Genomic DNA, 27,513 nt, shown 5'->3' with positions numbered 1-27,513 from the left:
ATTCTATTCTATTCTGTTCTATATTCTATTCTATCCACCAAATGAAGCTGTGTGAAAGGGCTCTACGGCCACTCATGTTTCCTGTTCTCTCCTAATTTTCCATGAAGATGGTGGCAATTTTAGCTATGGGCTTTTATTTTGATTACCTCGGAAATTGTAGATAAGATAGAAAAATGTGGGTTAGATAGCATCACCACCAGATGGATTTGTAGCTGGCTGACAGGCCGTACTCAGCGTGTGGTCCTCAATGGAACTGCATCTACGTGGAAATAAGTGTGTAGTGGGGTGCCCCAGGGCTGTTTTCTGGGCCCAGTGCTCTTCAACATCTTCATCAATGATTTGGATGAGGGGATAGATGGGGAACTCATCAAATTTGCAGATGACACCAAGCTGGCAGGAATAGCCAATACTCCAGAAGATAGGCTTAAGATACAGGAGGATCTGGACAGACTCGAACACTGGGCACTATCTAACAAAATGAAATTCAATGGTGAAAAAAGTAAGGTTCTACATTTAGGCAGGAAAAATCAAATGCATACGTATAGTATAGGTGGTACCTTGCTCAATAGTAGTAACTGTGAGAGGGATCTTGGAGTCCTAGTGGACAATCACTTAAATATGAGCCAGCAGTGTGCTGCAGCTGCCAAAAAAGCCAACACAGTGCTAGGCTGCATTAACAGAGGGATAGAATCAAGTTCACGTGAAGTACTAATACCACTTTACAATGCCTTGGTAAGGCCACACCTGGAATACTGCATCCAGTTTTGGTCACCACGATGTAAAAAAGATGTTGAGACTCTAGAAAGAGTAAAGAGAAAAGCAACAAAGATGATTGGGGGACTGGAGGCGAAAACATATAGGGAACGGTTGCTGGAATTGGGTATGTGTAGTTTAATGAAGAGAAGGGTGAGGGGTGACATGATAGCAGTGTTCCAATATCTCAGGGGCTGCCCCAAAGAAGAGGGAGTCAAGCTATTCTCCAAAGCACCAGAAGGCAGGACAAGAAGCAACGGATGGAAACTAGTCAAGGAGAGAAGCAACTAGAACTAAGGAGAAACTTCCTGACAGTTCGAACAATTAACCAGTGAAACAACCTGCCTCCAGAAGTGGTGAATGTTCCAACACTGGAAGTTTTTAAGAAGAGACTGGACAGCCATTTGTCTGAAATGGTATAGGGTTTCCTGCCTGAGCAGAGGAGTTGGACTAGATGACCTCCAAGGTCCCTTCCAACTTCTTCTTCTTCTTCTTCTTCTTCTTCTTCTTCTTCTTCCTCTTCTTCTTCTTCTTCTTCTTCTTCTTCTTCTTCTTCTTCTTCTTCTTATTATTATTATTATTATTATTATTATCATTATCATTATTATTATCATCATCATCATCATCATCATTATTATTATTATTATTATTATTATTATTATTATTATTATTATTATTATTATTATTATTATTGGGACACGGTGGCTCAGTGAGTTAGGATGCTGAGCTTGTCGATCAGAAGGTTGGCAGTTTGGCGGGTCGAATCCCAAGTGCCGCGTAGCAGAGTGAGCGCCTATTACTCGTCCCAGTTTCTGCCAACCTAGCAGTTTAAAAGCACGTAAAAATGCAAGTAGAAAAATAGAGACCACTACGGTGGGAAGGTAACAGCGTTCCGTGCACCTTTGGCATCTAGTCATGCTGGCCACCTGACCACGGAGACGTCCTCAGACAAGCGCTGGCTCTTCAGCTTTGAAACGGAGATGAGCACCGGCCCCTAGAGTTGGAAACGACTAGCACGCATGTGCGGGGGAACCTTTACCTTTATTATTATTATTATTATTATTATTATTATTATTATTATTATTATTATTATTATTATTATTATTATTATTATTATTATTATTATTATTATTATTATTATTATTATTATTTCAAGCTTTTCCCCTTGGCCTCAACATTTCAAATTAGAAATTATTATGTTTTTATTTACATTGTTATAAACCCAGAAATGGAAGGAGAAGATAATCTGTTGTTTATTGTGACCGATGACTTGTATATACACTGAGAGCTGATGCACCGTTCCTTGTGTGTCTAATCGCAGTTGGCCGATAAAGAATTTGACGATTCTATGATCTTCAGGGCAACGATTCTCTGTAGAAAAGTCTGGACTGAAATGAGAAGTTTGCTTGGATCGCACCAGGGCTGCTTTTTTATAGGAGGATCTTCATGAGCAGAAGGGAAGAGAGAGCCAGGAGGAAGGAGGCGGCCATTTGCTGGGCATTGTCAGGTGTTGTGGCTTCAGGCTTGGGTTTTTGAGTGGTAGATTGGGGAGGGTCCACGGGAGGTTTAGGGTCCACAGGAGGTTTGGAAGGGTTAGGGTCCACGGGAGGGCTAGGGTCCACAGGAGGTTTGGAAGGGTTAGGGTCCACGGGAGGGTTAGAGTCCACAGGAGGTTTGGAAGGGTTAGGGTCCACGGGAGGGTTAGGGTCCACAGGAGGTTTGGAAGGGTTAGGGTCCACGGGAGGGTTAGGGTCCACAGGAGGTTTGGAAGGGTTAGGGTCCACGGGAGGGTTAGGGTCCACAGGAGGTTTGGAAGGGTTAGGGTCCACGGGAGGGTTAGGGTCCACAGGAGGTTTGGAAGGGTTAGGGTCCACGGGAGGGTTAGGGTCCACAGGAGGTTTGGAAGGGTTAGGGTCCACGGGAGGGTTAGGGTCCACGGGAGGTTTGGAAGGGTTAGGGTCCATGGGAGGGTTAGGGTCCACAGGAGGTTTGGAAGGGTTAGGGTCCACGGGAGGGTTAGGGTCCACAGGAGGTTTGGAAGGGTTAGGGTCCACGGGAGGGTTAGGGTCCACAGGAGGTTTGGAAGGGTTAGGGTCCACGGGAGGGTTAGGGTCCACGGGAGGTTTGGAAGGGTTAGGGTCCATGGGAGGGTTGGGAGGGTTAGGGTCCACAGGAGGGTTAGGGTCCACGGGAGGTTTGGAAGGGTTAGGGTCCACGGGAGGGTTAGGTTCCACAGGAGGTTTGGAAGGGTTAGGGTCCACGGGAGGGTTAGGGTCCACAGGAGGTTTGGAAGGGTTAGGGTCCACGGGAGGGTTAGGGTCCACAGGAGGTTTAGAAGGGTTAGGGTCCACGGGAGGGTTAGGGTCCACAGGAGGTTTGGAAGGGTTAGGGTCCACGGGAGGGTTAGGGTCCACGGGAGGTTTGGAAGGGTTAGGGTCCACAGGAGGGTTAGGGTCCACGGGAGGGTCCACTGCAGCATCCATGGCAGGATTGGGAGGGTCAACAGGAGGGTCAACAGGATTGGGAAGGTCCACGGGAGAGTTTTGTGCTACTCTGGATTTGGGTCTACTGAAGAGTTCAGCTAGGAGTCGGTTTTCAGGCAATTCGTTGCTCCAATTGTCCAGTGCTTTGCTTCCTTCATTTTTCATCTTTCCAGCTGGTGAAGAACTACATTCAATTTTCACATTCACTTTTATAAAGGAGTTTTCTTTACTGCTCCCAAGACACTTGGAGGACCGATAGCAGGACTTTATAGTTGTAAAGCTGGTCACTTTTCCTACATAGGAACATTCAAGAGAATCAATCATAGTGACTGAGATTAAGTGTTACCCCAACTTTATCCAATCGGAATCCCTAGAAATTATTTAGAGCAGGGGTGTCCAACCTTGGGCATCTTTAAGACTTGTGGACTTCAACCCCCCAGAATACCCCACCTGGCTGGGGAATTCTGGGAGTTGAAGTCCACAAGTCTTAAAGTTGCCCAAGGTTGGACATCCCTGATTGAAAGCTTGCAATATCTCTGTTATCAGCCATAGCCACCAAGGAAAGCTTCACCTCATTAAATCTATCCATCCTTTCTCAGGAAAGGTTCATAATAACTCAGGAAGAAAGCAGATGCTTTGCCTGGGGAAGTCTTTTGTAATTTGGAGCGGGGAAAATTGGTTTATTGAATAAAAAACAGATTTCTGAGCTTTGGATAAATGGGAAGGGGTGGGCACATGCTGGCCAAGAACTCACCTACTTTGGTTTCAGTTAGTATGGTAGCACATGTATCTTGGTCTGGCCCACACAGCTCTAATTGGCCAGTACAGTCTTCTTTAAAGGCAGAACAACTTTCACACTCTAGACAATTTCCTAGAAAAGAAAGTTGAGGGAGAAAAAGGTTCATAATGTATTAGGGATGTTCAGTTGATTACATCAAACGTGGTAAGGAGCCAAAAGTATGGTTTGGGTTAAATCTGTGGGCTTTCTGAAAATAGCAATAGCACTTACACTTATATACCCCTTCACGGTGTTTTACAGCCCTCTCTAAGCGGTTTACTGCCCTCTCTAAGCATATTTGCCCCCAACAATCTGGGTCCTCATTTTACCAACCTCGGAAGGATGGAAGGCTGAGTCAACCTTGAGCCGGTCAGAATCGAACTGCTGGCAGTTGGCAGACCTAGCCTGCAATACTGCATTCTAGCTGAATTCTTATAGAATTCCCAATTCTCCAACCTTTTTGTCTCAAACTGGATATATGTCGCCTTTCTGATTTTTTCTAATGTTTCTTTCTACACAAACAAGTGTCTGAGCCAGGCTTTTTTCTATGCCCATTTATGATTTATCCATTTATTAAATTTATGTCACGTTGATAGGCACATTAAAGCAAGAATGCAAGTATTTCATCAAATCAGATCCCACGTCAAATTGACGTGCTCTATTTCGGTTGAAATCGATATTGAAAATATCAAGGCGTGCCCCAAATTAAACTAATTTTTACCATTAGTGTACCAATGTGTACCATTTCTCAGGAAAATAGTTTTACTGTTTTAGATCATTGATGCCTAGACATTAGGAAACAAAAGACAATAAATTGCAAGGGTCATTTATGCCTAATCTAGTAGCTGAATAAGCAAAAATACAATTAACAAAGGCCAATAAACTATTAATATCTATCTAACCGAAACTCAGAAGTCAAGAGCTAAATGACTATATTTTTTAAAGTCCTATCTCAGCTGTAGACCATTAGTGAGATATGGAAAGTGCTTATTTGACCCTTTGCTGCATTACACACTTATACATACAACTAGAATCCCTTCTAGTTCCAGCTTTTTTTTTCTCTATCCACCCGGCTGGTTTCATCTTGAAACAGTTATAGCTTTTCCCAGGGCTTTTTTCCTCATGGAACGCTCAGAACGGAGTTCCGGCACCTTTTTGGGATGGAACCTTGTAGGGTAGGCAAGGTGGTTTGTATGACATGTGTGCGTTCCGGCACCTTTTTTCTTTTACAAAAAAAGCGCTGGCTTTTCCCCACCAAAAGGTTAGCAGTTACAATGTGGTTTCATCCCATGGATTTCAACCTTTCTACCTGGGCATCTATGCACATCTCTTCTCACCTGTAGCAAGAAGCAATGAGAAAGACAAGAGTCCCACGAGAGCCCGCATGCTGATGGGATTGCCTGAACGAATGTTCTAGAAGAAACCTCTGCAAAAAAATAAATAAAAATAAAATAAAACCGTTACTGAATAAGTATGAGCCACATGACTTTTTCGTGGCTGCATTTATTTTTTTTTAAGGACAGGAGGCAGGAGATGGGAAGTACCGTAGGTCCCAAGGGCTAGATTTTTCTTCCCATTTCCACTATTTTGTAGAGAATCAAGAGATAACCTTTGGAGAAGGACAACAGGCAGTTCTTGACTTATGACTGCTCACTTAGTGGCCATTTTAAGTTATGAGGGACCTGCCCAGGAGTACTTGTCACTTAGTTCTGAAGTTCATGTCACCCTGGTGAGACATGACCACATTTCAGGCTCTTGGCAACGGGCCTCCATTTATTACCAAGATGGGTAAGCTCCATTATAGTTGTAAGTCAAGGACTATCTGTATAGCAGTTACCAAAATGTGATTTTAACCTGGGAAAAGAAGAGAACGTTACAAAGATATTCAAAATGGTTCCACTCTAACTCGGCCTATCAAAAGTTTGTTAATAACACCCAAAATCAATAGAATTGCAGTATTTCTTGTGGAGTCTATTTCCTGACCTGAGCTACCGTGAAGAATTGACATATTTGGGGAGTTTTTTTGGGGGGTTGGTGTTAAAGAGCAAATCAGATGTGTGAGCCTCTTGAAGATTTGGCACCTCTGTTTTCTAATGTTGGTGGAAACAAATGACAAAAAGACTTGTTCTCCTGTAAAAAACACAAAAGCCGCCATTTTGCAGGTCAGCAATTCCAGATCTGCAAAATGGCGGCTTTCACAGTTTTTACAGGATGTGTTTTTAATTAACAGGAACTATGATCTGACAAGGTTTTCAAATGCTTAGCATGAAGCAAAGCCAATCCTTCAAATATTCTAGAATTATTTTTCACTTGTGAGGATTTTGGAAGCAACAAATTGCATCTGCAAAAGCTAAAGCACAAGAAAAGAAAGCTAGTTTTTTTCCCCCTTCTCCTTTAAAGGGAAGAAACTCAAGCAGATGCTACCTGACTTCCATGTTTATGTATATATAAAATAATCTATTCAGGGAAAGTAGCTTTTCTCAAATTTTTAAAAACCTGATTCCAGATCTCTAAAATCATCTCAAACACATCTCTCCATCTCTGTAGAAGTCTGGGCTCAGTTATGTAGAGTCAACTTCTGACTCTTACTTCAACATAAAAAAAGGTTTTTCAAGGCAGGTTTTTGGTGGTCCTAGGATTTGACATAAGCAGAATTTAAATAGTGAACTCTTAGTATAGAACCTCAAAAGTTCCAGACAAAAGTCCCAGGTTTTTACAACTGAGAAAAATTAAAGAGTTTTCCCTTCCTCTGGAATGTTATCCTATCTTTGGGATCTTACTTTGTTATTGTTGTTAGTTGCAAAGTCGTGTCCGACCCATTGCAACCCTATGGACAACATTCCTCTAGGCCTTCCTGTCCTCTACCATCTTCTGGACTCCATTTAAGCTCACGCCTACTGCTTCAGTGACTCCATCCAGCCACCTCATTCTCTGTCGTCCCCTTCTTCTATTGCCCTCAATCTTTCCCAGCATTAGGCTCTTCTCCAGTGAGTCCTTCCTTCTCATTAGGTGGCCAAAGTATATGAGTTTCAACTTCAGGATCAGGCCTTTTAAAGAGCAGTCAGGGTTGATCTCCTCTAGGACTGACCGATTTGATCACCTTGCAGTCCAAGGGACTCGCAGGAGTCTTCTCCAGCACCATAATTCAAAGGCCTCAATTCTTTGGTGCTCAGCCTTTCTTATGGTCCAACTTTCACAGCCATACATTGCAACTGGGAAGACCATAGCCTTGACTATACGCACTTTTGTTGGCAGGGTGATGTCTCTGCTTTTTAGTGTGCTGTCTAGATTTGCCATGGCTTTCCTCCCCAGGAGCAAGCGTTTTTTAAATTTCTTGGCTACAGTCCCCGTCTGCAGTGATCTTGGAGCCCAGGAAAATAAAATCTGTCACTACCTCCATTTCTTCCCCATCTATTTGCCAGGAATTGAGAGGGCCAGATGCCATGATCTTGGTTTTCTTAATGTTAAGTTTTAATTTAATTTAATTTAATTTAATAATATTTCTATACCGCCCTTCTCCCGAAGGACTCAGGGCGGTGAACAGGGCAAGAATAAAAATACAGGATTACAAAAGTTAAAAAAATAATTAAATACATGCCCATACTAAAAATACATCTTAAAACCCCAATAAAATGACAATAACAAACCCCCCCAGTCCCCTCATCAGGCCAGGCCAGCTTGTTCAAAAAAGTATGTTTTTAGCTCGCGGCGAAAGGAGCGAAGATCGGGCGCCGTCCGGAGCTCCACCGGTAGCTGATTCCATAGCTCCGGGGCGCCCACAGAGAAGGATCTCCCCCTGGGGGCCACCAATCGACATTCTCTGACCGGCGGCACCCTGAGGAGACCCTCTCTGTGGGAACGCACAGGGCGGAGGGAAGTTGATGCCGGCAGCAGGTGTTCCCTAAGGTACTCCGGACCCCTGCCATGTAGGGCTTTGAACACCATTACTAGTACCTTGAATCTCACCCGGAAGCCAACTTTTGCACTCTCCTTCTTCACCCGCAACAAGAGGCTCTTTAGATCCTGGGATCTTACTTAACATAGCTGAAAAGATTTTCTTCTCAATATCTTCATTCAATATCCTCCTTCAGGTCTTTTGGAGGAGAAGAACCATCATTTCTCTTAACCAGATGGATCTGTTCTTGCGCAGCTGGAGAAATTGATTCAGTTATCACGTAGGGTTCTGCCTACCTGTTTGTTTTCCCAGAGCTCTTATCATCCCTCTACTAAACAGATGTTCAACTAAGCCTATTAATCATTCCTTCTGCTTTTTGTCTGGTGCTGCTAAGTGATAAAGAAGTTACAAGGTTCTTTTTTTTTTCCTGAGCCATCAGGCTACATCGCAAATGATTAGAAATATCGTTAAGATTCTTTGTTGATGGATAAAGCTAGGCTTTTCAAGGGGACGTTCCAATTACTATTTTTCCTCTCTTTTCCTAATAGGAACGATTTTGAGCCAGACCACTACAGCAATTAAGAGGATGGACTAGAGAGATCTGGTTTATGTCCAGCCACAAAAGATCACTAGATGGCTTTGAACTGGTCACTCTCCCTCAAACTAACATATTTCACAGGTTATGATCATGGAGAAAATTGACGAAAATGTGTCACCTTGCACTCCAGAGGAAATAGCATCTAGCAGACAAAGCAAGAGATGCATTGTATATTTTTAGCTCTAAAATATTGAGATGTCAATATTGTAAAAGGACAAATAACAGAATAAGAGAGTTGGAAGGGAGCTTGCAAGTCTTCTAGTCCTGCTCAGGCAAGAAACCATTTCAGACAAGTGGCTGTTCAATCTCTTCTTAAAAACCTCCAGTGACGGAGCACACACAACTTCTGGAGGCAAGTCCTTCCATTGATTAATTGTTCTCACTGACAGGAAATTTCCTCCTTAGTTCTAGGTTGCTTCTCTCCTTGATTAGTTTCCATCCGTTGCTTCTTGTCCTGCCTTCAGGCGCTTTGGAGAATAGCTTGACTCCCTCTTCTTTGGGGCAGCCCCTGAGATATTGGAACGCTGCTATCATGTCACCCCTAGTCTTTTTTTTCATTAAACTAGACATACCCTATTCCTGCAACTGTTCTTCATTTACGATTTAGCCTCCAGTCCCTGAATCATCTTTGTTGCTCTTCTCTGTACTCTTTCTAGAGTCTCAACATCCTTTTTATATTATGGTGACCTTTTTATATTATGGTGGATGCAATTTTCCATGTGTGATCTTACCAAGGCAAAGAATAATGCCATTTTGATATGTGTACAGGATTGCAAGCTGGCCAAAGGATGAGATGGGTGGCATATAAATGTAAACAATATAAATAATCTCTTTCAGATTAAAATAGCAACCAAACCAGTCTCCTATCCCTTCTAATTTAAACCAGCATTCACTCTGATCAATGTTTGCAGCTGAGGCTTGAAAATGCCCTTCTAACTGTGCTCCAATTTTAAGTGAATCTTCCTTGTTGGTTAATCTGCTCTAAAAAAGTCAAAATGCGAAACTCCATTGGCAGTTCTGCTTTTTTATATTTAAACACGCCCGTGTGAATATATCGTGCGAGTATATCGTACAATGCATATTTAATACAATTTGTTGAATTTAAATATAGATCAGTTTAAAAATAAGAGAGGGAGGATTAATGAAGAAAAGGGAATAGAGAAGTGGGTTAGGTCCTAATCAAAATAGATAATGAAATCCTTTAGAATATGATTATTGTAACTATAATCCTGTATTTAGCTCTGGGAAGTGGGGGGGGAGTGGGTGGGTTTGGGGTGGGAGGGATTTGGGGATAATTTTGTTTTTGTAAAACTCTTTAATAAAAAAAATAGATAATGAAATCCTTAGTTGTACACAAAGATGCTATAGAACGACCAATAGGAAGAAAAAGATCAGAAAAAGAAGAATCAGAATTCCAGATTGCAAAGGGACCACTTACTTTGAGTTTTCCCAGGTAGCCCTGAGGTGCTTGAGTCAGTAAGAAGACAGGTTGTCCTTTAGTTTACGGGAGAGTCGCTCTTTCTCATGCTGCTTTATAGATGTGCGAAAAGCTTTATCATAACCGGAAGTACTTTAATTCCCCCCCCCTGCTTACCTATGTCACAGTAAGTATTGCAATTTGGGCATATTGCTCGAAAAGAACAGAAAACTTTGGACTCATGAGATTTTATGAGGCAGGAGATCCGCAAAGTATAACAGTATAGCCATACATATAGCTGTTGATTGTCTTCCAACCCAGCCAGAAATATTTTATCCCACCTTTCAGGGTGAGGTTCCAGATGGCATATGACCTTGAATTACACCATGGAAAAAGGGTGAAGCCTACCAAGAGAGATAGGAAATGTTGAGGAAATCTGATGTGACTTGCAAAGAAGAATAGAATAGAATAGAATAGAATAGAATAGAATAGAATAGAATAGAATAGAATAGAATAGAATAGGATAGGATAGGATAGGATAGGATAGGATAGGATAGGATAGGATAGGATAGGATAGGATAGGACAGGACAGGACAGGACAGGACAGAATAGAATAGAATAGAATAGAATAGAATAGAATAGAATAGAATAGAATAGAATAGAATAGAATAGAATAGAATAGAATAGAATAGAATAGAATAGAATAGAATAGAATAGAAGGAATGGTATGGAACAGAATGGAATGGAATAGAATTAGAATTAGAATTAGAATTAGAATTAGAATTAGAATTAGAATTAGAATTAGAATTAGAATTAGAATTAGAATGGAATGGAATGGAATAGTATAGAATAGAATAGAATAGAATAGAATAGAATAGAATAGAATAGAATAGAATAGAATAGAATAGAATAGAATAGAATAGAATAGAATAGAATAGAATGGAATGGAATGGAATAAAATAGAATTAGAATGGAATAATAGAATAGAATAGAATAGAATAGAATAGAATAGAATAGAATAGAATAGAATAGAATAGAATAGAATAGAATAGAATAGAATAGAATGAATGGAATAGAATAGAATAGAATAGAATAGAATAGAATAGAATAGAATAGAATAGAATAGAATAGAATAGAATAGAATAGAATAGAATAGAATAGAATAGAATAGAATAGAATATAATAGAATAGAATAGAGCTGGAAGGGACCTTGGAAGTCTTCTAGTCCAACCCTCTACTCAAGCAGGAGAAGATTGCAAATGAGGTAGACTAGAGATAGTCCTTGACTTACAACACTTCATTTAGTGACCATTCAAAGTTACAACATCACTGGGGGGAAAAAGTGACTTACGATTATTTTTCACACTTAAGACCGTTGCAGCATCTCTCTGGTCACGTGATCAAAATTCAGACAACTGGCAACTGACTCACATTTATGACCGTTGGAGCAGAGTCAGTGTGGGTAAACCAGATTCACTTGAGAACCATGTTACTAACTTTAACAACTGCGGTGATTTGCTTAACAACTTTGGCAAGAAAGATCGCAAAATGGGACAAAACCCGCTTAACAGATGTCTCGCTTAAACACATAAATTCTGGGCTCAGTTGTGGTCAAAGATACCTGTACTTAGTTGAGTTATCAGATGTACATGTAGTCCTTAATTTAAAACAGTTCACTTAGAGACTGTTTGAAGTTATAACGTCACTGAGGAAAGTGGTCCAAAAAGAACATGGCTAATAGGAATAGATACTAATTATATATCCTAATAGAAGAATGTTTCATTTTCTGTTTTATACCATCCTTTTGGAATGCAAAAGAAAACAAATACCTTTGTGGGCAAGTTGTGAATTCCTTTTAATAGCATCTTTAATCAAAAACTCAAACTTGTTTGTTGTTAATTTTTCTTTCCTTCAGGAGAGAAAATCTTTCAAGGAAGATAATACAAATTTGCCCTTCAATTTCTACAAATAGATGATAGAAGGTATTGTCCTGGGAAAAAAAAAATCAGCGAACCATCATGTGTGTGTCATTTAGAATTAATCATTAATCTCAAAGCTACTGTATGTCCTATCGCTGGAAGGGGAAGCAGGAAAAGAATTAATTCGTTTGGGGTTTTTATTTACCTCAACTTCCCCTCAGGTGCAAATATCTCAAAATGAGAAAGGGAGGGAGGAGAAGAGAGTAAAAGGGAGGGAGGAGGCAATAGAAAGATGGATCGATGGTTGGATGGATGGATGGATGGATGGAAGGAAGGAAGGAAGGAAGGAAGGAAGGAAGGGGAAAGAAGAGAATAAAATGGAGGGATGGAGGAAGAGAAGGAGAGAAGGAGAGAAGGAAGAGAAGAGTTCAACTTTGGCTAAGACATTTGATTTTTGAGATAGAGAAAATGATGGTGCCACCCTTGTTTTGCCAACAGAAACAGACTGAATCTCCTGCTTGGCAACATATTCCAACTTCTCTATGCCCAATAAACCAGCATAGGATGTGCTTGGTTTGTTTATTTCCTGATACAAGCCAGAAGCCATGGCCGTTCTGTTTTTGCTTTCTTGTCCTCATCTACCAGGTATCTACACAGGATGTGGCCAACATAGTCAAGATGGTGGTGATTAAGGCAGAATCCAAATGCTACCTGTTGTTTTAACTGATAGGCGTAAAGAACAGAAAAAGCTTTACCAAAAAGGGAAGAAATGTACCCTTTCTTTCAAAAGTTCCTTCACATCTTGAAGAACTTTCTGGAACATCTCCAGAGCTGTGATGTCTATATACCTCATCTCAAATCTAAGATTCCAGGTTCACAATTTCACAACAGTTCACAATTTCAAAACATGTTTTTTAAATTACGTTGACTTTCAAAATCCTATTTCTTGTGTCTGCAGAAAGCGATATTTTTAGCTGCTTTATGGCCTTCATTGTTCCAAAAAAAAAAAAACCACACACACAAAAAAACCCCACCCAGCTGTAGGACAAAATCAAATGTCCTTTTAATTACACAATGTTTATGGCTTCTTTGATTCCTCTTTGGTCAATGCCAGGAACACAGAAATATGCTTCGTTTCCCTGTTTAAACTGTAAGCTGCCTCCCAGCTATAAATCTGACTTTATAGGTTGATGATTGCTTTTATGGCAAAGGTGCTCAGTTCCAATCTGAGGAAAACCCAAAACCTTCCCAAGTGGTCTTCTGCCTTCTACTGCTTGGGTTAGCAGAGACGCAGAGCAGGCTTGTAGAAATCCACTGAGGGTGTGCTAATTAATGGCTAAAATAAAGCTGGATTTGATTGGAAATGAATTGCGGCGGAAGGGTGGCACCCACGAAAGTAGACCTGGGAGATTCCCACACCAAGAAGTAGCGATGGTGACGGTGAAGCACAGCAAGAAATGTGTGAGATCCTTCCTTCTTGATTCCTTCCAGGCTCATGCCTTCTGGAAAACTGTAACCCTAGTTCCATTGCAAGAATAAATATTTTGCCCCCCCCCCCTCATTCTTTTTGAATTCCAGGAGAAAAACTCCTTGCCACTGGAGTAGTGGCTGTGAGGGAGGCAGAAACACTCTTTCTTATAAAAACCAGCTGCCAGGGCAATGGGCATAAGACCTTCTACCAGGGAATTGTAGATTTGATAGACGTGGGAGTAAAGTCGCCATTGTTGTACACCAATTATTTCATGTGTGGGAGAGAGAGAGACAGAGACAGAAAGAGAGAGAGAGAGAGGGGGAGGGAGGGAGGGAGGGAGGAAGGAAGGAAGAGAAAGAAAGAAAGAAAGAAAGAAAGAAAGAAAGAAAGAAAGAGAGAGAGAGAGAGAGAGAGAAAGAAAGAAAGAAAGAAAGAAAGAAAGAAAGAAAGAAAGAAAGAAAGAAAGAAAGAAAGAAAGAAAGGCCGTGGAAAAACAGCTGAATGCTCAGGAGGAAATGGCATTAGATAACGATGTAGAAAGACTCTACTTTGCCATTTCTCGAGCTTTTCTCCTTCTGTTAAACACCCACCACAACCCTTGTGGGTGGTTAAAAATGTATTTCCCCTTCCTTCTACCAGGTCCTGCTTGGACTATGATTTTCTGTTACATATCTTCTCCCTCTGAAACCTCCCAAGCTACCTTCCCAATCTGAAGAAAACTCAGTAGGAGCCATTGCTTTAAGATGGGATCGTCCAACCTTGGTCACTTTAAGACCTGTGGACTTCAACTCCCAGAATTCCCCAGCCAGCATGGCTGGTTGGGGAATTCTGGGAGTTGAAGTCCAGAGGTCTTAAAGTGGTCAAGGTTGGATACCCGTGCTTTAGGATGTCTTCTCTTGAGATGAAAGGAAAATGAGGGAAACTTGGAGAAAAAGTTGTACAATGGGTTCTCTTCATACGCACACGCCGCTATGAGGATTCTCAGTCATCCAGGTCATTGGTGTATCAAAAGTGGTTTTTATTTTTGAAAAGGCAATTGGACTGATTTTTTTTTGAGGAAGAAGACGTTTTGCTTTCTATTGTGGAAGCTTCATCAGTTGTATTGGATGGGGTGGGAGAGGGAAGGACGGTTATTGACAGTTGAGGTTAGTTGGGGGAGGGGATGATAAGTTCTGACAGGATGAGGGGAGAATGGAAAGATTGTGTTTTCTTGCAGTCAACTGGTCTTAACACTCTCTGAGACATATTGGGGTTACTTGGGGCGTTACCTGTAACCTATTGCTAAGCACATTGATTTGTGCTTTAGATTGTAAGCCGCCCTGAGTCTTCGGAGAAGGGCGGGATATAAATGGGATTTTTTTTAAAAAAAACAACAACACCTGAACCTCCTTCCATCCCTGAGAATTTCTGAGAAATTCATCATCATCGTTAGGAAAAAAAAATCTTTAGCAAACAAATTTCCTGCAGGGTACAATTTTTACAATAGGCAGCACATTTCTTGGCCACCCATTCTGGATTGAACTCGGTTAAAGTAAACGATCAGCAAATAAAGTGATGTTTATGTTGACTGAAGTATAATTCCAAGAATGCATGCTCAAACAGCGCATTCCCACATGATTAAAAGTCTACTCACTAGACAAAGAAATGTTTGCATGCTTTACCTGATCTCTTGCGTATTAATAATGCTATTATTATTATTTTTTAACAAAACATACAAATAAAAACAGGCAGGCAGGGAGGAAAAGGAAAAGAAGGAAGGAAGGAAGGAAGGAAGGAAGGAAGGAAGGAAGGAAGGGAGAGGAGAGGAGGAGGAGGAGGAGGAGGAGGAGGAGGAGGAGGAGGAGGGGTGGTGGTGCAGGAATATATAAAAAAAGAAAGGAAAACAAAAATATATACAAAGAATGGCTTCTGACTTCTTCTTCCAAGGCTATAAGAAACACGTTCAACTCTTAATTTAACACTATAATATAGTGTCCACACCTGAAAAAATAAACTGTCAGAATCATCAGTTCCATAAGTCATAATTGGATATATATATTTTTTGTTCCTATTTCCTGAAAAAAGTCCTAGGAAGACTTCCAATTAATTGTAGGTGAACTTCTTCAATGACTTTTCTCTCAAAGAGCCTCCCATTTAGCCGTTGTTGTGAGTTCTGTCACCTTCATTAACCATCTTTCTATTTGTAGGTATCCAGAACCCTGCAATGCCTTCAAAAATCATGCCGCTGGCATCACACATAAAAATAAAATACCCTGTGATTTTTTTTTAAAAAAGCACTGTATCCATAAACCCGGTTTTCCCGTTCCCAAGGCATCATCTGTTAGGTGTGGCTGATGAGTTTTGGTGTCTAAAAATAAACAGAGTCCTTCCTATCTGGTGTACAACATATAAATAGCATCTGGGCAGATTTTAACTTGCCTCTCATAAACCATTCATCGCACTTTCAAGGACACGTTGATGACGTCTTAATCTCATTCCTCAGCCTTAACTGTGAACTTCCCTTTTTTTCTCAATTCATTCTCCATTGGTGTCCCAAGAACAAAATATGTGAGTTTCTACTTGCTGGTCCACAATTTATCAAACCTCAACTTCCATTCGTTTAGTGACCATCCCAAATTACAACGGCACTAGAAAAAGTGACTTGGGATGGTTTTCACGCAACCAGTGCAGCATGCCCTTCCGGAGAAGGGCGGTATATAAATATAATAAAAATGAAATGAAATGAAATGAAATGCCCGTGGTCATGTGATCAAAATTCGGACGCTTGGCCAACTGGTTCATGTTTAGGACCGTTGCTGTGTCCCAAGATCACGTGATCCCCTTTGGTAACCCTCTGACAAGCAAAGTCAATGGTGAAGCTGGGTTCACTTAACAACCGTGTTGCTCGTTTAATAACCGCCGTGATTCACTTAACAACTGTGGCGAGAAAGGTGAGGAAATGGGGCAGAACCTACTTAAACATCTGCATTGCTTAGCGACAGAAATTTGGGCCCCCTCAAAGACTTCCTCTCTTTTCCTCCCATTTCTTCCTCTCCTGCTTTTAGTGCTTCCTTGATAGATACGGGCTCCAGTTCCTCATTTAAACCTTTATTTATTTATGGCTCCCCTTTCGCTTACACCTTAGGGACAGATTACAGTCTCAAAAGTAGTAAAGAATACACCCTGAACTAAGCTAGCCCTGTGTCATTCCTGTGACGTTAGGAGAGAGGGTGTCTATATAACTGTCTTTACCCAACAGCCCCTATTCTATTCTGTTCCATTCTATTCCAAACTGCCTCTTATCTAGGCAGTTAGAAATCAGGCGCCCCTACCTGTAGGCCACATTTAAACTCTGTTAGGCATTTTTGCCTTCGACACTCCAGGTAACTGTTTAAATCCTGAAGACTTGTTATTGGCTCGGCGTGCAACGTGAAGCCACATTGTTTGGTTAGTTTCTGATTCAATTTGCTCTGAAATTGGAACGAATTAACTCAGCACCGTCACTAGGGAGGGTGTTACCAGTGGTGGGATTCAGCCCGTTCGCACCCCTTCGGCAGAACCAGTAGCTATTTTTCTTTTTTTGTTACCCAGCCCCAGAGCAGCATTCAAACAGAGAAACGATTGTTCACCTATTTGAATCCCACCACTGGGTGTTAACATTGATCTGAATCTTTTTTTTTTTAACCCACACTTTTGTTATGGCTTATACATAACTCGAGGGACGCGGTGGCTCAGTGGGTTAGGACGCTGGGCTTGTCGATCAGAAGGTCAGCAATTTGGCGGGTCGAATCCCGAGTGCTGTGTAGCAGAGTGAGCGCCTGTTACTCGTCCCAGCTTCTGCCCACCTAGCAGTTCGAAAGCACATAAAAATGCAAGTAGAAAAATAGGGACCGCTACGGTGGGAAGGTAACAGTGAAGGTAACAGCGTTCTGTGCGCCTTTGGCATCTAGTCATGCCGGCCACACGACCACAGAGATGTCCTCGGACAAGTGCTGGCTCTTCAGCTTTGAAACGGAGATGAGCACCAGCCCCTAGAGTTGGAAATGACTAGCATGCATGTGCAGGGGAACCTTTACCTTTACCTTATACATAACTCAAGGCAATAAACGAACAATACGCCTTCCTCTTCCTATTTTCCCCATAATAACAACAACCCTATCAGGTGGGTCGGGATGAGATAGGGGGACTGGGCCAAAGTCACCCAGCTGGGTTTTTTTTTCTTCATACCGTTCTGAATACAGGTAATCCTTGATCTGTCACCACAATGGAGCCCAAAATTTCTGTTGCTAAGCGAGAAAGCTGTTCAGTGAAATTTGCCCCGTCTTACGACCCTTCTTTCAACAGCTGTTAAGTGAACCACTGCAGTTGTTAAATTAGTAACAAGGTTGTTAAGTGAATCCGGCTTCCCCATTGACTTTGCTTCTCAGAAGGTCGCAAAAGAGGACCACGTGACACCGGGACACTGCGACCGTCATAAATGTGAGTCAGTTGCCACATGACCACGGAGATGCTGCAACAGTCATAAGTGTGAAAAGCAGTCCTGTGTCATTTTTTTTCCAGCGCCGTTGTTACTTCAAACCGCCACTAAATGAATTGTTGTAAATCAAGTACCACCTGTACAGTGGTGTGTTAATCGTTTGTTCTCATAACATTGCTACTTAGGGAAGGGATGTAGGTGAACAACTAATAATAATATCTAATAATGTCCCCTAACTTGATGATTCTTACACCTTTGCTCTCTTAATCCCTACAGAAAGATCAAAAGGGGCTCCACCCCTTTCCCCGTGAGGCCCTTATGGAACGATAGGCTTATCCAAAATTAATTTAATCATAGTTTAGTCAATTAACCCACCTTGGGTCATGCCGGGGTCATGTGATCACCAGCTTCCAACCTGGCTTCCAACAAGCAAATACGTGGGGGAAGCTGGATCCAATTAATAATGTCCTGCAGGGATTCCCTTAACTGTGGCAGAAAAGATCTTTCGTTCGCTTAGCAACCACCTTGCTGAAGCCACAAAAATCTGGTGCCAGTTTGGATTGTAAGTCAAGGACTATCTGAAAAGCGATTGTACTCTGTCCTGAAAATTTGCTGTGCACAATTAAAGCAACTTTCAGAAAACCTTCAGGTGGCGACCACCCGTGTTCCTTTTCAGCCTTGCTAGAATTTGATTTATTAGGGCTGTGCTGAGTGTCCCTTCAAAGGGACTATCTGGGCTGTAATGATTAGGTGCCATGCGGTCCTCCAATTAACGAATTAGCTCTTGATGACTGCATGACCAAATCCTCACCAGTTCAATCTATCTCCAATAACAACCCATCCGTGGTTCTTGCATGGGTTAGGGTTGATTTTTTTCTTTCAACCAGACCATCCTCCTCCCTCCCTCCCTCCCTCCCTCCCTCCCTCCCTTCCTTCCTTCTTTTGTATAGTTGCATTTTCAAGTCTGGTGTTTCTTACTCAATTTCAAACAGAAATGAAGTCTCATTTGCATTGTATTGTCTTTTCTCTTTTGAGGTGAGGAATAGTCGATTTTACTGTGTTTGGCAGTCTAGGGACTGACCATCCCAAAAAAGTCTTCTCTGCACAAAGATCAAAGCCAGTGGAATTGCCCATCTCTAATGGCTTCTCTTACCTTGGGCTGCTGCATTATTGGAGTGTTGCTGTACCTCACAGATAAAAGTAAGGAAAAGTCCTGAAGCATCCTTCTAAGTCAATGTTTCTCAGCCTTGACAACTTTAAGATGGGTGGACTCCAACTCCCAGAATTCCTCAGCCACAATCACCTAAGATTTTGGCACTTTTTCATGAAATCTGTTGTGATTGGTTCAGAGTCACCCAGCTGACTTTCATGCCTAAGGCGGGAGTAGAACTCACCATCTCCTGGTGGTTGGCTCAAAGCCATCCAGCCAGCTTTCATACCTAAGGTGGGACTAAAACTCACCGTCTACTGGTGATTGGCCCAAAACCACCCAGCCAATTTTCATGCCTAAAGTGAGACTAGAATTCATAGTCTCCTGTTTTCTAGCCTGGTGACTCAACCACTAAACCCAATACCCTTTTTGCTCAATGGAGTATGAAACCCTAGAAAACAAATTAATTCAGTCCCAAAGCCCAGCTCCACTTCTGTAACATACTTAACCAGCTCCCGTAAAGACCTAACAATGCATTTGCACAGCCTGCTAAAGAACCTTAATTTTAACCTTTGCTGGGGGTGATTTGTGTAGATGGGTGGATGTGGTTTTGCATGTTGTACTGCCTGTATTGCTTAGTGGCCCATGTGAATCTTGTAATTAGAATAAGTACATTGTGGGAATCTAGAGCCGTGGTGGCGCAGTAGTTAGAATGCAGTATTGCAGGCAAATTCTGCCCGCTGCCAGGAGTTTGATCCTGACCAACGCAAGGTTGACTCAGCCTTCCATCCTTCCAAGGTTAGTGATACAAGGACCCCAATTTTTTTGGGGGGGGGGCAAAAGATTGACTCTGTAAACTGCTTAGAGAGGGCTGTAAAGCAGTACGAAGTGGTATGTAAGTCTTAAGTGCTATTGTTAGATCCAAATACTCCTATTTTAAATGTCAAGTCAAAGGTAGCTAGCATTCATGGGCGTTTGGATGAAACAAGGCAGCCACCGAATTTTAACACTGTCCAAGAAATACACCCAAACACACACACACAAAGATATCCAACAAATGGACCACTCAACTCTTGCTCCATCCTTTGTATTTAGGTTGGTCTTTAACATGCGGTGTTTGTAGATATCCTAAGGAAGATTGCGTTGGAGATACACAACTGTGCTATTCCATCTTAGACCGATGCGGTACTTTCCAATCCAAAAACTTCAAAAGTAAGCAGAAAAGACCACTCTCGAAGTCTCATCCCAATATTTACAATTGTGCACATGGGAACATGAGTCTCCCCCATCAACCTCTCTGCAAAACTCTGCCAGATTTTCATGAATGTTATCAATATACTGTTGCTGTTTTTTAAAGATACAAGTAGTCCTTGATTTATGATAATAAGAGAGCCCAAAATTTCTGTTGCTAAATGAGACCTTTGTTAAGTGAGTTTTGCCCCATTTTGCGACCTTTCCTGCTACAATTGTTAAGTGAATTGCTGCAGTTGTTAAGTTAGTAAGATGGTTGTTAAGTGAATCTGGCTTCCCCATTGACTTTGCTCGTCAGAAGGTCGCAAAAGGGGATCACGTGCCCCCCCCCCCCGGGACACTGCAACCATCATAAATAGGAACCAGTTGACAAGCATCTGAATTTTGATCACCTGACCAGGGGGAGGCTGCAAGGGTCGTAAGTGTGGAAAACAGTCATAAATCCCTTTTTTTTTCAGCACCGTTGTAACTTTGGTCACTAAATGAACTGCTGTAAGTCGAGGACTGCCTGTATTTTTTTTATTGCACTATTTACTTATTTATTTATTTATTTATTTATTTATTTATTTATTTATTTATTTATTTATTTATTTATTTATTTATTTATTTAATTGGATTTATATACCGCCCTTCTCCCAAAGGACTCGGGGCGGTGTTACAGGGCAGTTAAAACACAATATACAAAGTTAAAAATAAATTTTAAATTAAATTAGCCCCAACAAGTAAATCACATTCTAAAAATTTAAAATTCCAATCGCTATGCCTTTTGGGTAAAGGATTTTTCATTTTGTTGCTGAATGAACTTTGGCAAACAAAGTTACTGACATAAGAAACTGATTTTTTTTTTAAAAAAAAAATTCCTTACGAACCTCTTTCAGATTGGTCCCTTTTTTTTCCGGTTGGTCTTATATTTTTCCCAAGAAATTATTGTCACCATAGCTCCGTTTCTCAACCTTTTCACCTTTAAGATGTGTTGATTTCAACTCCCAAAATTCCCCAGCCAGCCATCTTCTGGGAGAGGACGTCCACATGTTTTAAACGTTGCTAAGATTGAGAGACTCTGGCTAGCTATTCTGTTTCCCCAAAACTCCTGAACCTTCTAGAAGTGGTCCTTGACTTCCAAGCACAATGGAGCCCAAAGTTTCTGTTCTTAAGGGGGACGTTTGTTAAGTGAGTTTTGCCCCATTATACGACCTTTCTGGCCACAGGTGTTAAGCGAATCTGGCTACGTTAGTAACCAGGTTGTGAAGAGATCTTGCTTCCCCAATCCTTTGCTTGTCAGAAGGTCGCAAAAGGGGATCACGTGACCTTGGGACACAGCAATGGTCATAAGTATGAACCAGTTGCCAGGCACCTGAATTTTGATCAAATGATCGTGGGGAGGTTAGAACAATTAATCAGTGGAAGGACTCAACCTCCAGAAGTGGTGGGTGCTCCAACCCTGGAGGTTTTTAAGAAGAGACTGGACAAGCATTTGTCTGAGATGGTATAGGGCAGGGGTAGGCAACCTCAGCTCTTTTATGACTCATGGACTTCAACTCCCAGAATTCCTGAGCCAGCTTGGCTGGCTCAGGAATTCTGGGAGTTGAAGTCCAGGAGTCATAAAAGAGCCGAGGTTGCCTACCCCTGGTATAGGGTTTCCTGCCTGAGCAAGGGGTTGGACTAGAAGACCTCCACGGTCCTTTCCAATTCTGTTATTCTGTTATATTCTGTTATTCAGGGTTTGTTTTTTGTTTTTTTTTTTCAATTTACACATGTGCATGTGTGCATGGCCACACACCTTTTCAGCCCTCTTGGTTAGGCCCACCACCACAGTCCCTTTTTCTCACCTGGCCCCTTGGGAGAAAGGGACGCGGTGGCTCAAGTTGGGTTAGGACGCTGAGCTTGTCGATCAGAAGGTCGGCAGTTTGGCGGGTCGAATCCCGAGTGCCGCGTAACAGAGTGAGCGCCTGTTACTCGTCCCAGCTTCTGCCAACCTAGCAGTTCGAAAGCACGTAAAAATGCAAGTAGAAAAATAGGGACCACTACGGTGGGAAGGTAACAGCGTTACGTGCACCTTTGCCGTCTAGTCATGCCGGCCACATGACCACGGAGACATCCTCGGACAAACGCTGGCTCTTCGGCTTTGAAACGGAGATGAGCACCGGCCCCTAGAGTTGGAAACGACTAGCACGCAAGTGCGGGGGAAACTTTACCTTTACCTTTACTAGTTGGAGATGGTCAACCCACGGCCACCATTTAAGAGTGAAACATTCCTTTCTCCTTCATCCTTACAGGTGGAAGATCCATGACGAGAAAAGCCTGTGTCCAAGCGAATAGCTGCTATGAAAACATCACCACTGTAGACTTGGGGGAAAGAGGGGTTATTTCATCCAAGCTGACCTGTTGTTCTGGCGCTGCATGCTTAAAAGCTCTTCCCCCTTGTATGTACACTCTTCTCTACTCAACTGCTGAAAGAACTGTGTGGTAAACAAGAGACAGATGGTTCCACACCCATTTGTACTAGTCAGGAGAGCCTGAGGGCACAGATAAACCTCCAAGGGGGCCTCAACAACTCTCAGAAAGAGTGCTAATGACCAGATGACTGCAAGGAATATAAATCCTTCTGTTTGCCGCCATTCAGTCGGCACTGATGAAGCTTCTTGGAGGAGAAGCAAAACATCTTCAGGAAAAAACAAAGTCCTGTTGCCTTTTGAAAAAGAAAAAAAAGCATCTTTGGGACAACCCAGACCTGGATGACTGAGACTGTCCATAGATATCTTTCCTGATTGTTATTCCTGCATTATTAGACACACGTTATTAGATACACCAGACAAATTCCTTGTGTGTCTAACCACACTTGGCCAAATAAAGTATTCCATTCCATTATTTATAGTTCAAAATCCCCATTGCAGTCTGTGGCCCCATGGACCATTCCCAAGAAGAGTAGCCAGAAACACACACACACACACTCACACACACACACACACACACACACACACACACACACACACAAAGAGTTTATGCAAAAATAAGGTATGAACTATGAGGAGAAGTAGCTATTGTGTTTCCCAACTGGGGCAAATTTAAGATGGATGGAATTCACCTGCTAGAGGTCCTTAGCCAGCATGAATTCTGAGCAGTTAGAATAGAATAAGAACAGCAATAAAACTTTATTGTCACTTTAAATGTGCACTAATCAGCATACCTTAAAATGAAATTTCATGGTATTAAGCTCTCAAAAAATACCATTATGCATATACCCCATACACACGTACACATATATGACACAGAGAAACATCACAGTCTAGTTGGGAATGTATGCATATCCATGATGGTGTCATTTTATTTGTGTTTTATTTATGCAGTGCCCTCTGAAAACGCAACACCGAATGGGAATAAATGCAAAAGCTGCTTTGCTAAACAACGTAGCTACTGTTCATGGGAAGAAACTATTTTGTGCAAAGGAGATCAGACTTACTGCCTTGAGTTAGCTGGAGAAGCTGACTGGGGTGGATACGGCACTTTGCAAGAGCATGGTAACGAACTTCTCTTTTTTCTTTTTCTTTTTCTTTTCTTTTTCTTCTCTGACTTTCCCTTTCTCTCTCTCAGACCTAGCCAATGCAGAATGGGACAACTCACTATGGCCAACCCACTGCTGGACTCTTTAGCAATTTGATTTAATTCTTCTTTAATGTAAATAAAACAGTATTTTATTTTTTGCCATTCAGATTATATTCTGTCCCTCCTTCTTCATCTTTTCTTTAATGGTTCTATTCTACCAATTCTTTGATATTAGTGTAACTCTTCTCCCACAGCAAGTTGTCCCCCGGCGAGGTGGCCATGTTGAGTTTGCCATGTTGAGTCGGCCATGTTGAGTTGGCCATGTTAAGTTGGCCATGTTAAGTTGCCATGGTAAGTTGGCCATGGTAAGTTGTTCTATGGCGAGTTGGCTATGGTGAGTTGGTTGTGGCAAATTGTCATGGCCAATGCCATCTATCCCCAAGATTGCAGTGCGGGAGATACCTGTGCGATCTCAGAGAAAGATGGGGTTGCGTCAAGGAGTTGCCAACAGGTGCTGCAGGCAGGCTTCCCTTCTCCTCAAAGTATACTTTGTGCCTCCGAATGCGGCTATGGCATTCTCAGGCCTTTGAGTTATCAAAAGTTAATTATTTGGGGTGATTACAGGTAGTCCTTGACTTATGACTCATCACTTAGTGATCTTTGGAAAGTACAATGGACCTCCCCAGGGCTACTTACAACCCAGTTCCAATTTTCTGGCACCCTCCCTGGTCATGTGATCACACGTTGATCACTCCACAACCAGTTTGCATTTACAGCTGTTTGCAGCATCCCATCGTCACCACATTTTACGTTTTTGCTGAAAGCCAGCATTTATACCCAGACTGTGGGATGCTGCAGAACTGAAGAAGCTTCTTGGAAGAGAAGCGAAATGTCTTCAAGAAGAGGAAAAAAACCAAGAAAGTTCCGTTGCCTTTTGAAAAACACCTTTGGGACAACCATGACTGTATGACTGAGAATCTCCATAGACATAACTGTCTCGCACTCTCTAGCCTAGTGCCTTAACCCCTAGATCAGGGGTAGGCAACCTTGGCTCTTTTATGACTCATGGACTTCAACTCCCAGAATTCCTGAGCCAGCATGGATTTATACCCTCCTTACCAATGCTGGCTCAGGAATTCTGGGAGTTGAAGTCCACAAGTCATAAAAGAGCGAAGGTTGCCTATCCCTGCCGTAGATCAAACTGGCATAATAATAATAATAATAATAATAATAATAATAATAATAATAATAATAATAATAATAATAATAATAATAATAATAATTCGAACAGACAGGCACCTGCCACATATCACCCCAGATTTAACAATTGTCGATAAGGAAGACAAAAAAGTCTGGATAGTGGACGTGGCAGTGCCTGGAGACAGCAGCATAGACGAGAAAGAACTGGAGAAGACCACAAAATACAAAGACCTACAAATAGAAATAGAAAGACTGTGGCAAAGGCAAGCAAGGGCAGTACCAATAGTCATAGGCACCTTGGCTGCAATCCCAAAACATCTGGAGCACCACTTGAACACCACTGGCATTGACAAATTTGCCATCAGACAATTGCAAAAAGTGGTTTTACTAGGAACAGCTTCCATGCTGTGACACGATCTGTAAAACCATCAAACATCCACATCTGCCTGTCCCAGGTCCAGTCTGAAAGCTGGATGACTGCGATTCTTTCTCCTTCTCCTTCTCCTTCTCCTTCTCCTTCTCCTTCTCCTTCTCCTTCTCCTTCTCCTTCTCCTTCTCCTTCTCCTTCTCCTTCTCCTCCTCCTCCTCCTCCTCCTCCTCCTCCTCCTCCTCCTCCTCCTCCTCCTCTTCTTCTTCTTCTTCTTCTTCTTCTTCTTCTTCTTCTTCTTCTTCTTCTTCTTCTTCTTCTTCTTCTTCTTCTTCTTCTCCTTCTTCTTCTCCTCCTCCTCCTCCTCCTCCTCCTCCTCCTCCTCCTCCTCCTCCTCCTCCTCCTCTAGTAATATCACAGCAGGCAGGATGTGGAACTGCTGGGAATTCCAAGCAAGTTGGCTAGGCTTGGGGGAAAAGAGTCTAAAAGTTGCAATTGTCTCCACAGATAAAGCGTCCAACACGATAAAGTTTGCCATGAAGGGCTGCGTCAACCCCGCCTTCTGTGAGCTGTTTCATGAGGGATCGGTCTATTTTGCCACCCTGTTTCTAATGGGTAGAGGAAGCTGCAAGCCAGCCTTTGAAAAATCTGCAACTATACCATCCCGCAGAGTCAACTTCTTCTTTCATGTGTTTGCTGGATTCTTACTTGTGGAGATCTATGCTTGATGACTTCCTGCCTGAGACTTTTCTCCTGGACAGCCTCTTGGGCAACCTCTTCAGCCCTTAGGCCTTATGCAGATCATAGCCTTTACAGATTAGGAAGAACTGTAAAGTGGTGGTTTCTTTCTTCTTCTTGGTGGCCCTCCAGAAGGAGCAAGACAAGCCCACCCCCCCACCCCCCAAGGCTACTATATTCTTAAAGCATGGTTAAAGGAAACAAATGTTGACACATGATGGATGAAAGGAGCAGGCTCCATAGTGTAAAGCAGTATTTTTCAACCGTGGGCAACTTTAAGATAGTTGGACTTCAACTTCCAGAATTCCCCAGCCAGCATTGCTGGCTAAGGAATTCTAGGAATTGAAGTCCATCCATCTTAAAATGGCTAAGGTTGAGGTTAGGTAGATACTGTGTTGGTCTGTTCTCAGAAAAAGGTGGTTCTAAAGAATGGAGAGACTTGAAGATGGTTTCATGCTAAAGAATGAGGCCCCAGGTGTGTAACAGAACCTGTTTCCTGCTTATGTTGATGGCTGTTTTTATGATTTATTTATTTTTTGCGCTTGTCGCATTCTGTGTTTCATTTTTGTACCTTTATGTACATTTTACTTATTTCAATGTTTTGGGCTGCCCAGGGTCATGACTTTGTGATGGGAGGCCATATAAATGGATTGAATAAATTTTTGGGGAAAAAAAACTCTTGTCTGGCTCATTGGGAGTTGGGAGAACCTGCTTCATCACTGCTGGAGGTGTGAGCGTATACGTGTGATGATCAAGTTGATGGGTGTCTTTTGGTTGTATAAAGGTTGTTGGTTTCCTCCACATATTGCTAACCAAGTGTTGGGAGAACAGCCATCCCAGCTGAGAGGAGGGACCAAATGGGGAATTAGCATGGAGCCATTACATTTAGGGACGCAGTGGCTCAGTGGGTTAGGACGCTGAGCTTGTCGATCAGAAGGTTGGCAGTTTGGTGGGTCGAATCCCGAGTGCTGCATAACAGAGTGAGCGCCTGTTACTCATCCCAGCTTCTGCAACCTAGCAGTTCGAAAGCTCGTAAAAATGCAAGTAGAAAAATAGGGACCACTCCGGTGGGAAGGTAACAGCATTCCGTGCACCTTTGGCATCTAGTCATGCTGGCCACATGACCACAGAGACATCCTCGGACAAGCGCTGGCTCTTCGGCTTTGAAACGGAGATGAGCACCAGCCCCTAGAAACGACTAGCACACATGTGCAGGGGAACCTTTACCTTTAACCTTACCATTACGTAAACAAAAGAGGGCAAGGTGTCTCTGCCCCTTGAATGTTTTTGAGCCTTATCTAGTCTATCTGAGGTGAATTTGCCAGTCTGGGAAGATTCCTGCACAATAGGCACAGAAGAATAAAGTAGCTAGTTTGAACTCTACACATGTGAGTCTGGTTGTTCATGCCTAACAGCAAATTCTTCATTGACCGGTCTGATATGGATGGCTATGCCACCCTGTAGCTTGTATCTTCTCCTCTCTTCCCAGCTAGA

At 42.3% G+C, this 27,513-nt stretch overlaps 2 protein-coding genes across 2 annotated transcripts in view; both read left to right on the top strand.

Moving 5' to 3' along the window:
• LOC308672494 (interferon-inducible GTPase 5-like) overlaps positions 1–27,513 on the top strand; it is a 192,051-nt gene that overhangs the window by 89,345 nt on the left and 75,193 nt on the right. The window lies entirely within an intron of this gene.
• LOC308671992 (phospholipase A2 inhibitor and Ly6/PLAUR domain-containing protein-like) lies at positions 20,052–26,053 on the top strand. Its single transcript, XM_081334528.1, has 4 exons — positions 20,052–20,132; positions 22,448–22,594; positions 23,519–23,689; positions 25,789–26,053. Exons 2-4 carry the CDS (start codon positions 22,459–22,461, stop codon positions 26,007–26,009), a joined length of 528 nt encoding a protein of 175 aa, XP_081190654.1. The 5' UTR covers positions 20,052–20,132; positions 22,448–22,458; the 3' UTR covers positions 26,010–26,053.

Source organism: Vipera berus, assembly GCF_964194415.1.
Source record: "Vipera berus genome assembly, chromosome: 9".
In the NCBI taxonomy this organism is placed as follows: Eukaryota; Metazoa; Chordata; class Lepidosauria; order Squamata; family Viperidae; genus Vipera; species Vipera berus.
This window is presented reverse-complemented; position numbering and strand designations above follow the sequence as displayed.

What these genes read in the sequence shown, in the direction of transcription:
- LOC308671992 (XM_081334528.1), top strand. Translation starts at nt 22,459, where the DNA reads ATGACGAGAAAAGCCTGTGTCCAAGCGAATAGCTGCTATGAAAACATC. An exon ending in CTTAAAAGCTCTTCCCCCTT is followed by an intron (nt 22,595 to 23,518) that starts GTATGTACACTC and finishes TTATTTATGCAG; the next exon opens with TGCCCTCTGAAAACGCAACA. An exon ending in CGGCACTTTGCAAGAGCATG is followed by an intron (nt 23,690 to 25,788) that starts GTAACGAACTTC and finishes TTGTCTCCACAG; the next exon opens with ATAAAGCGTCCAACACGATA.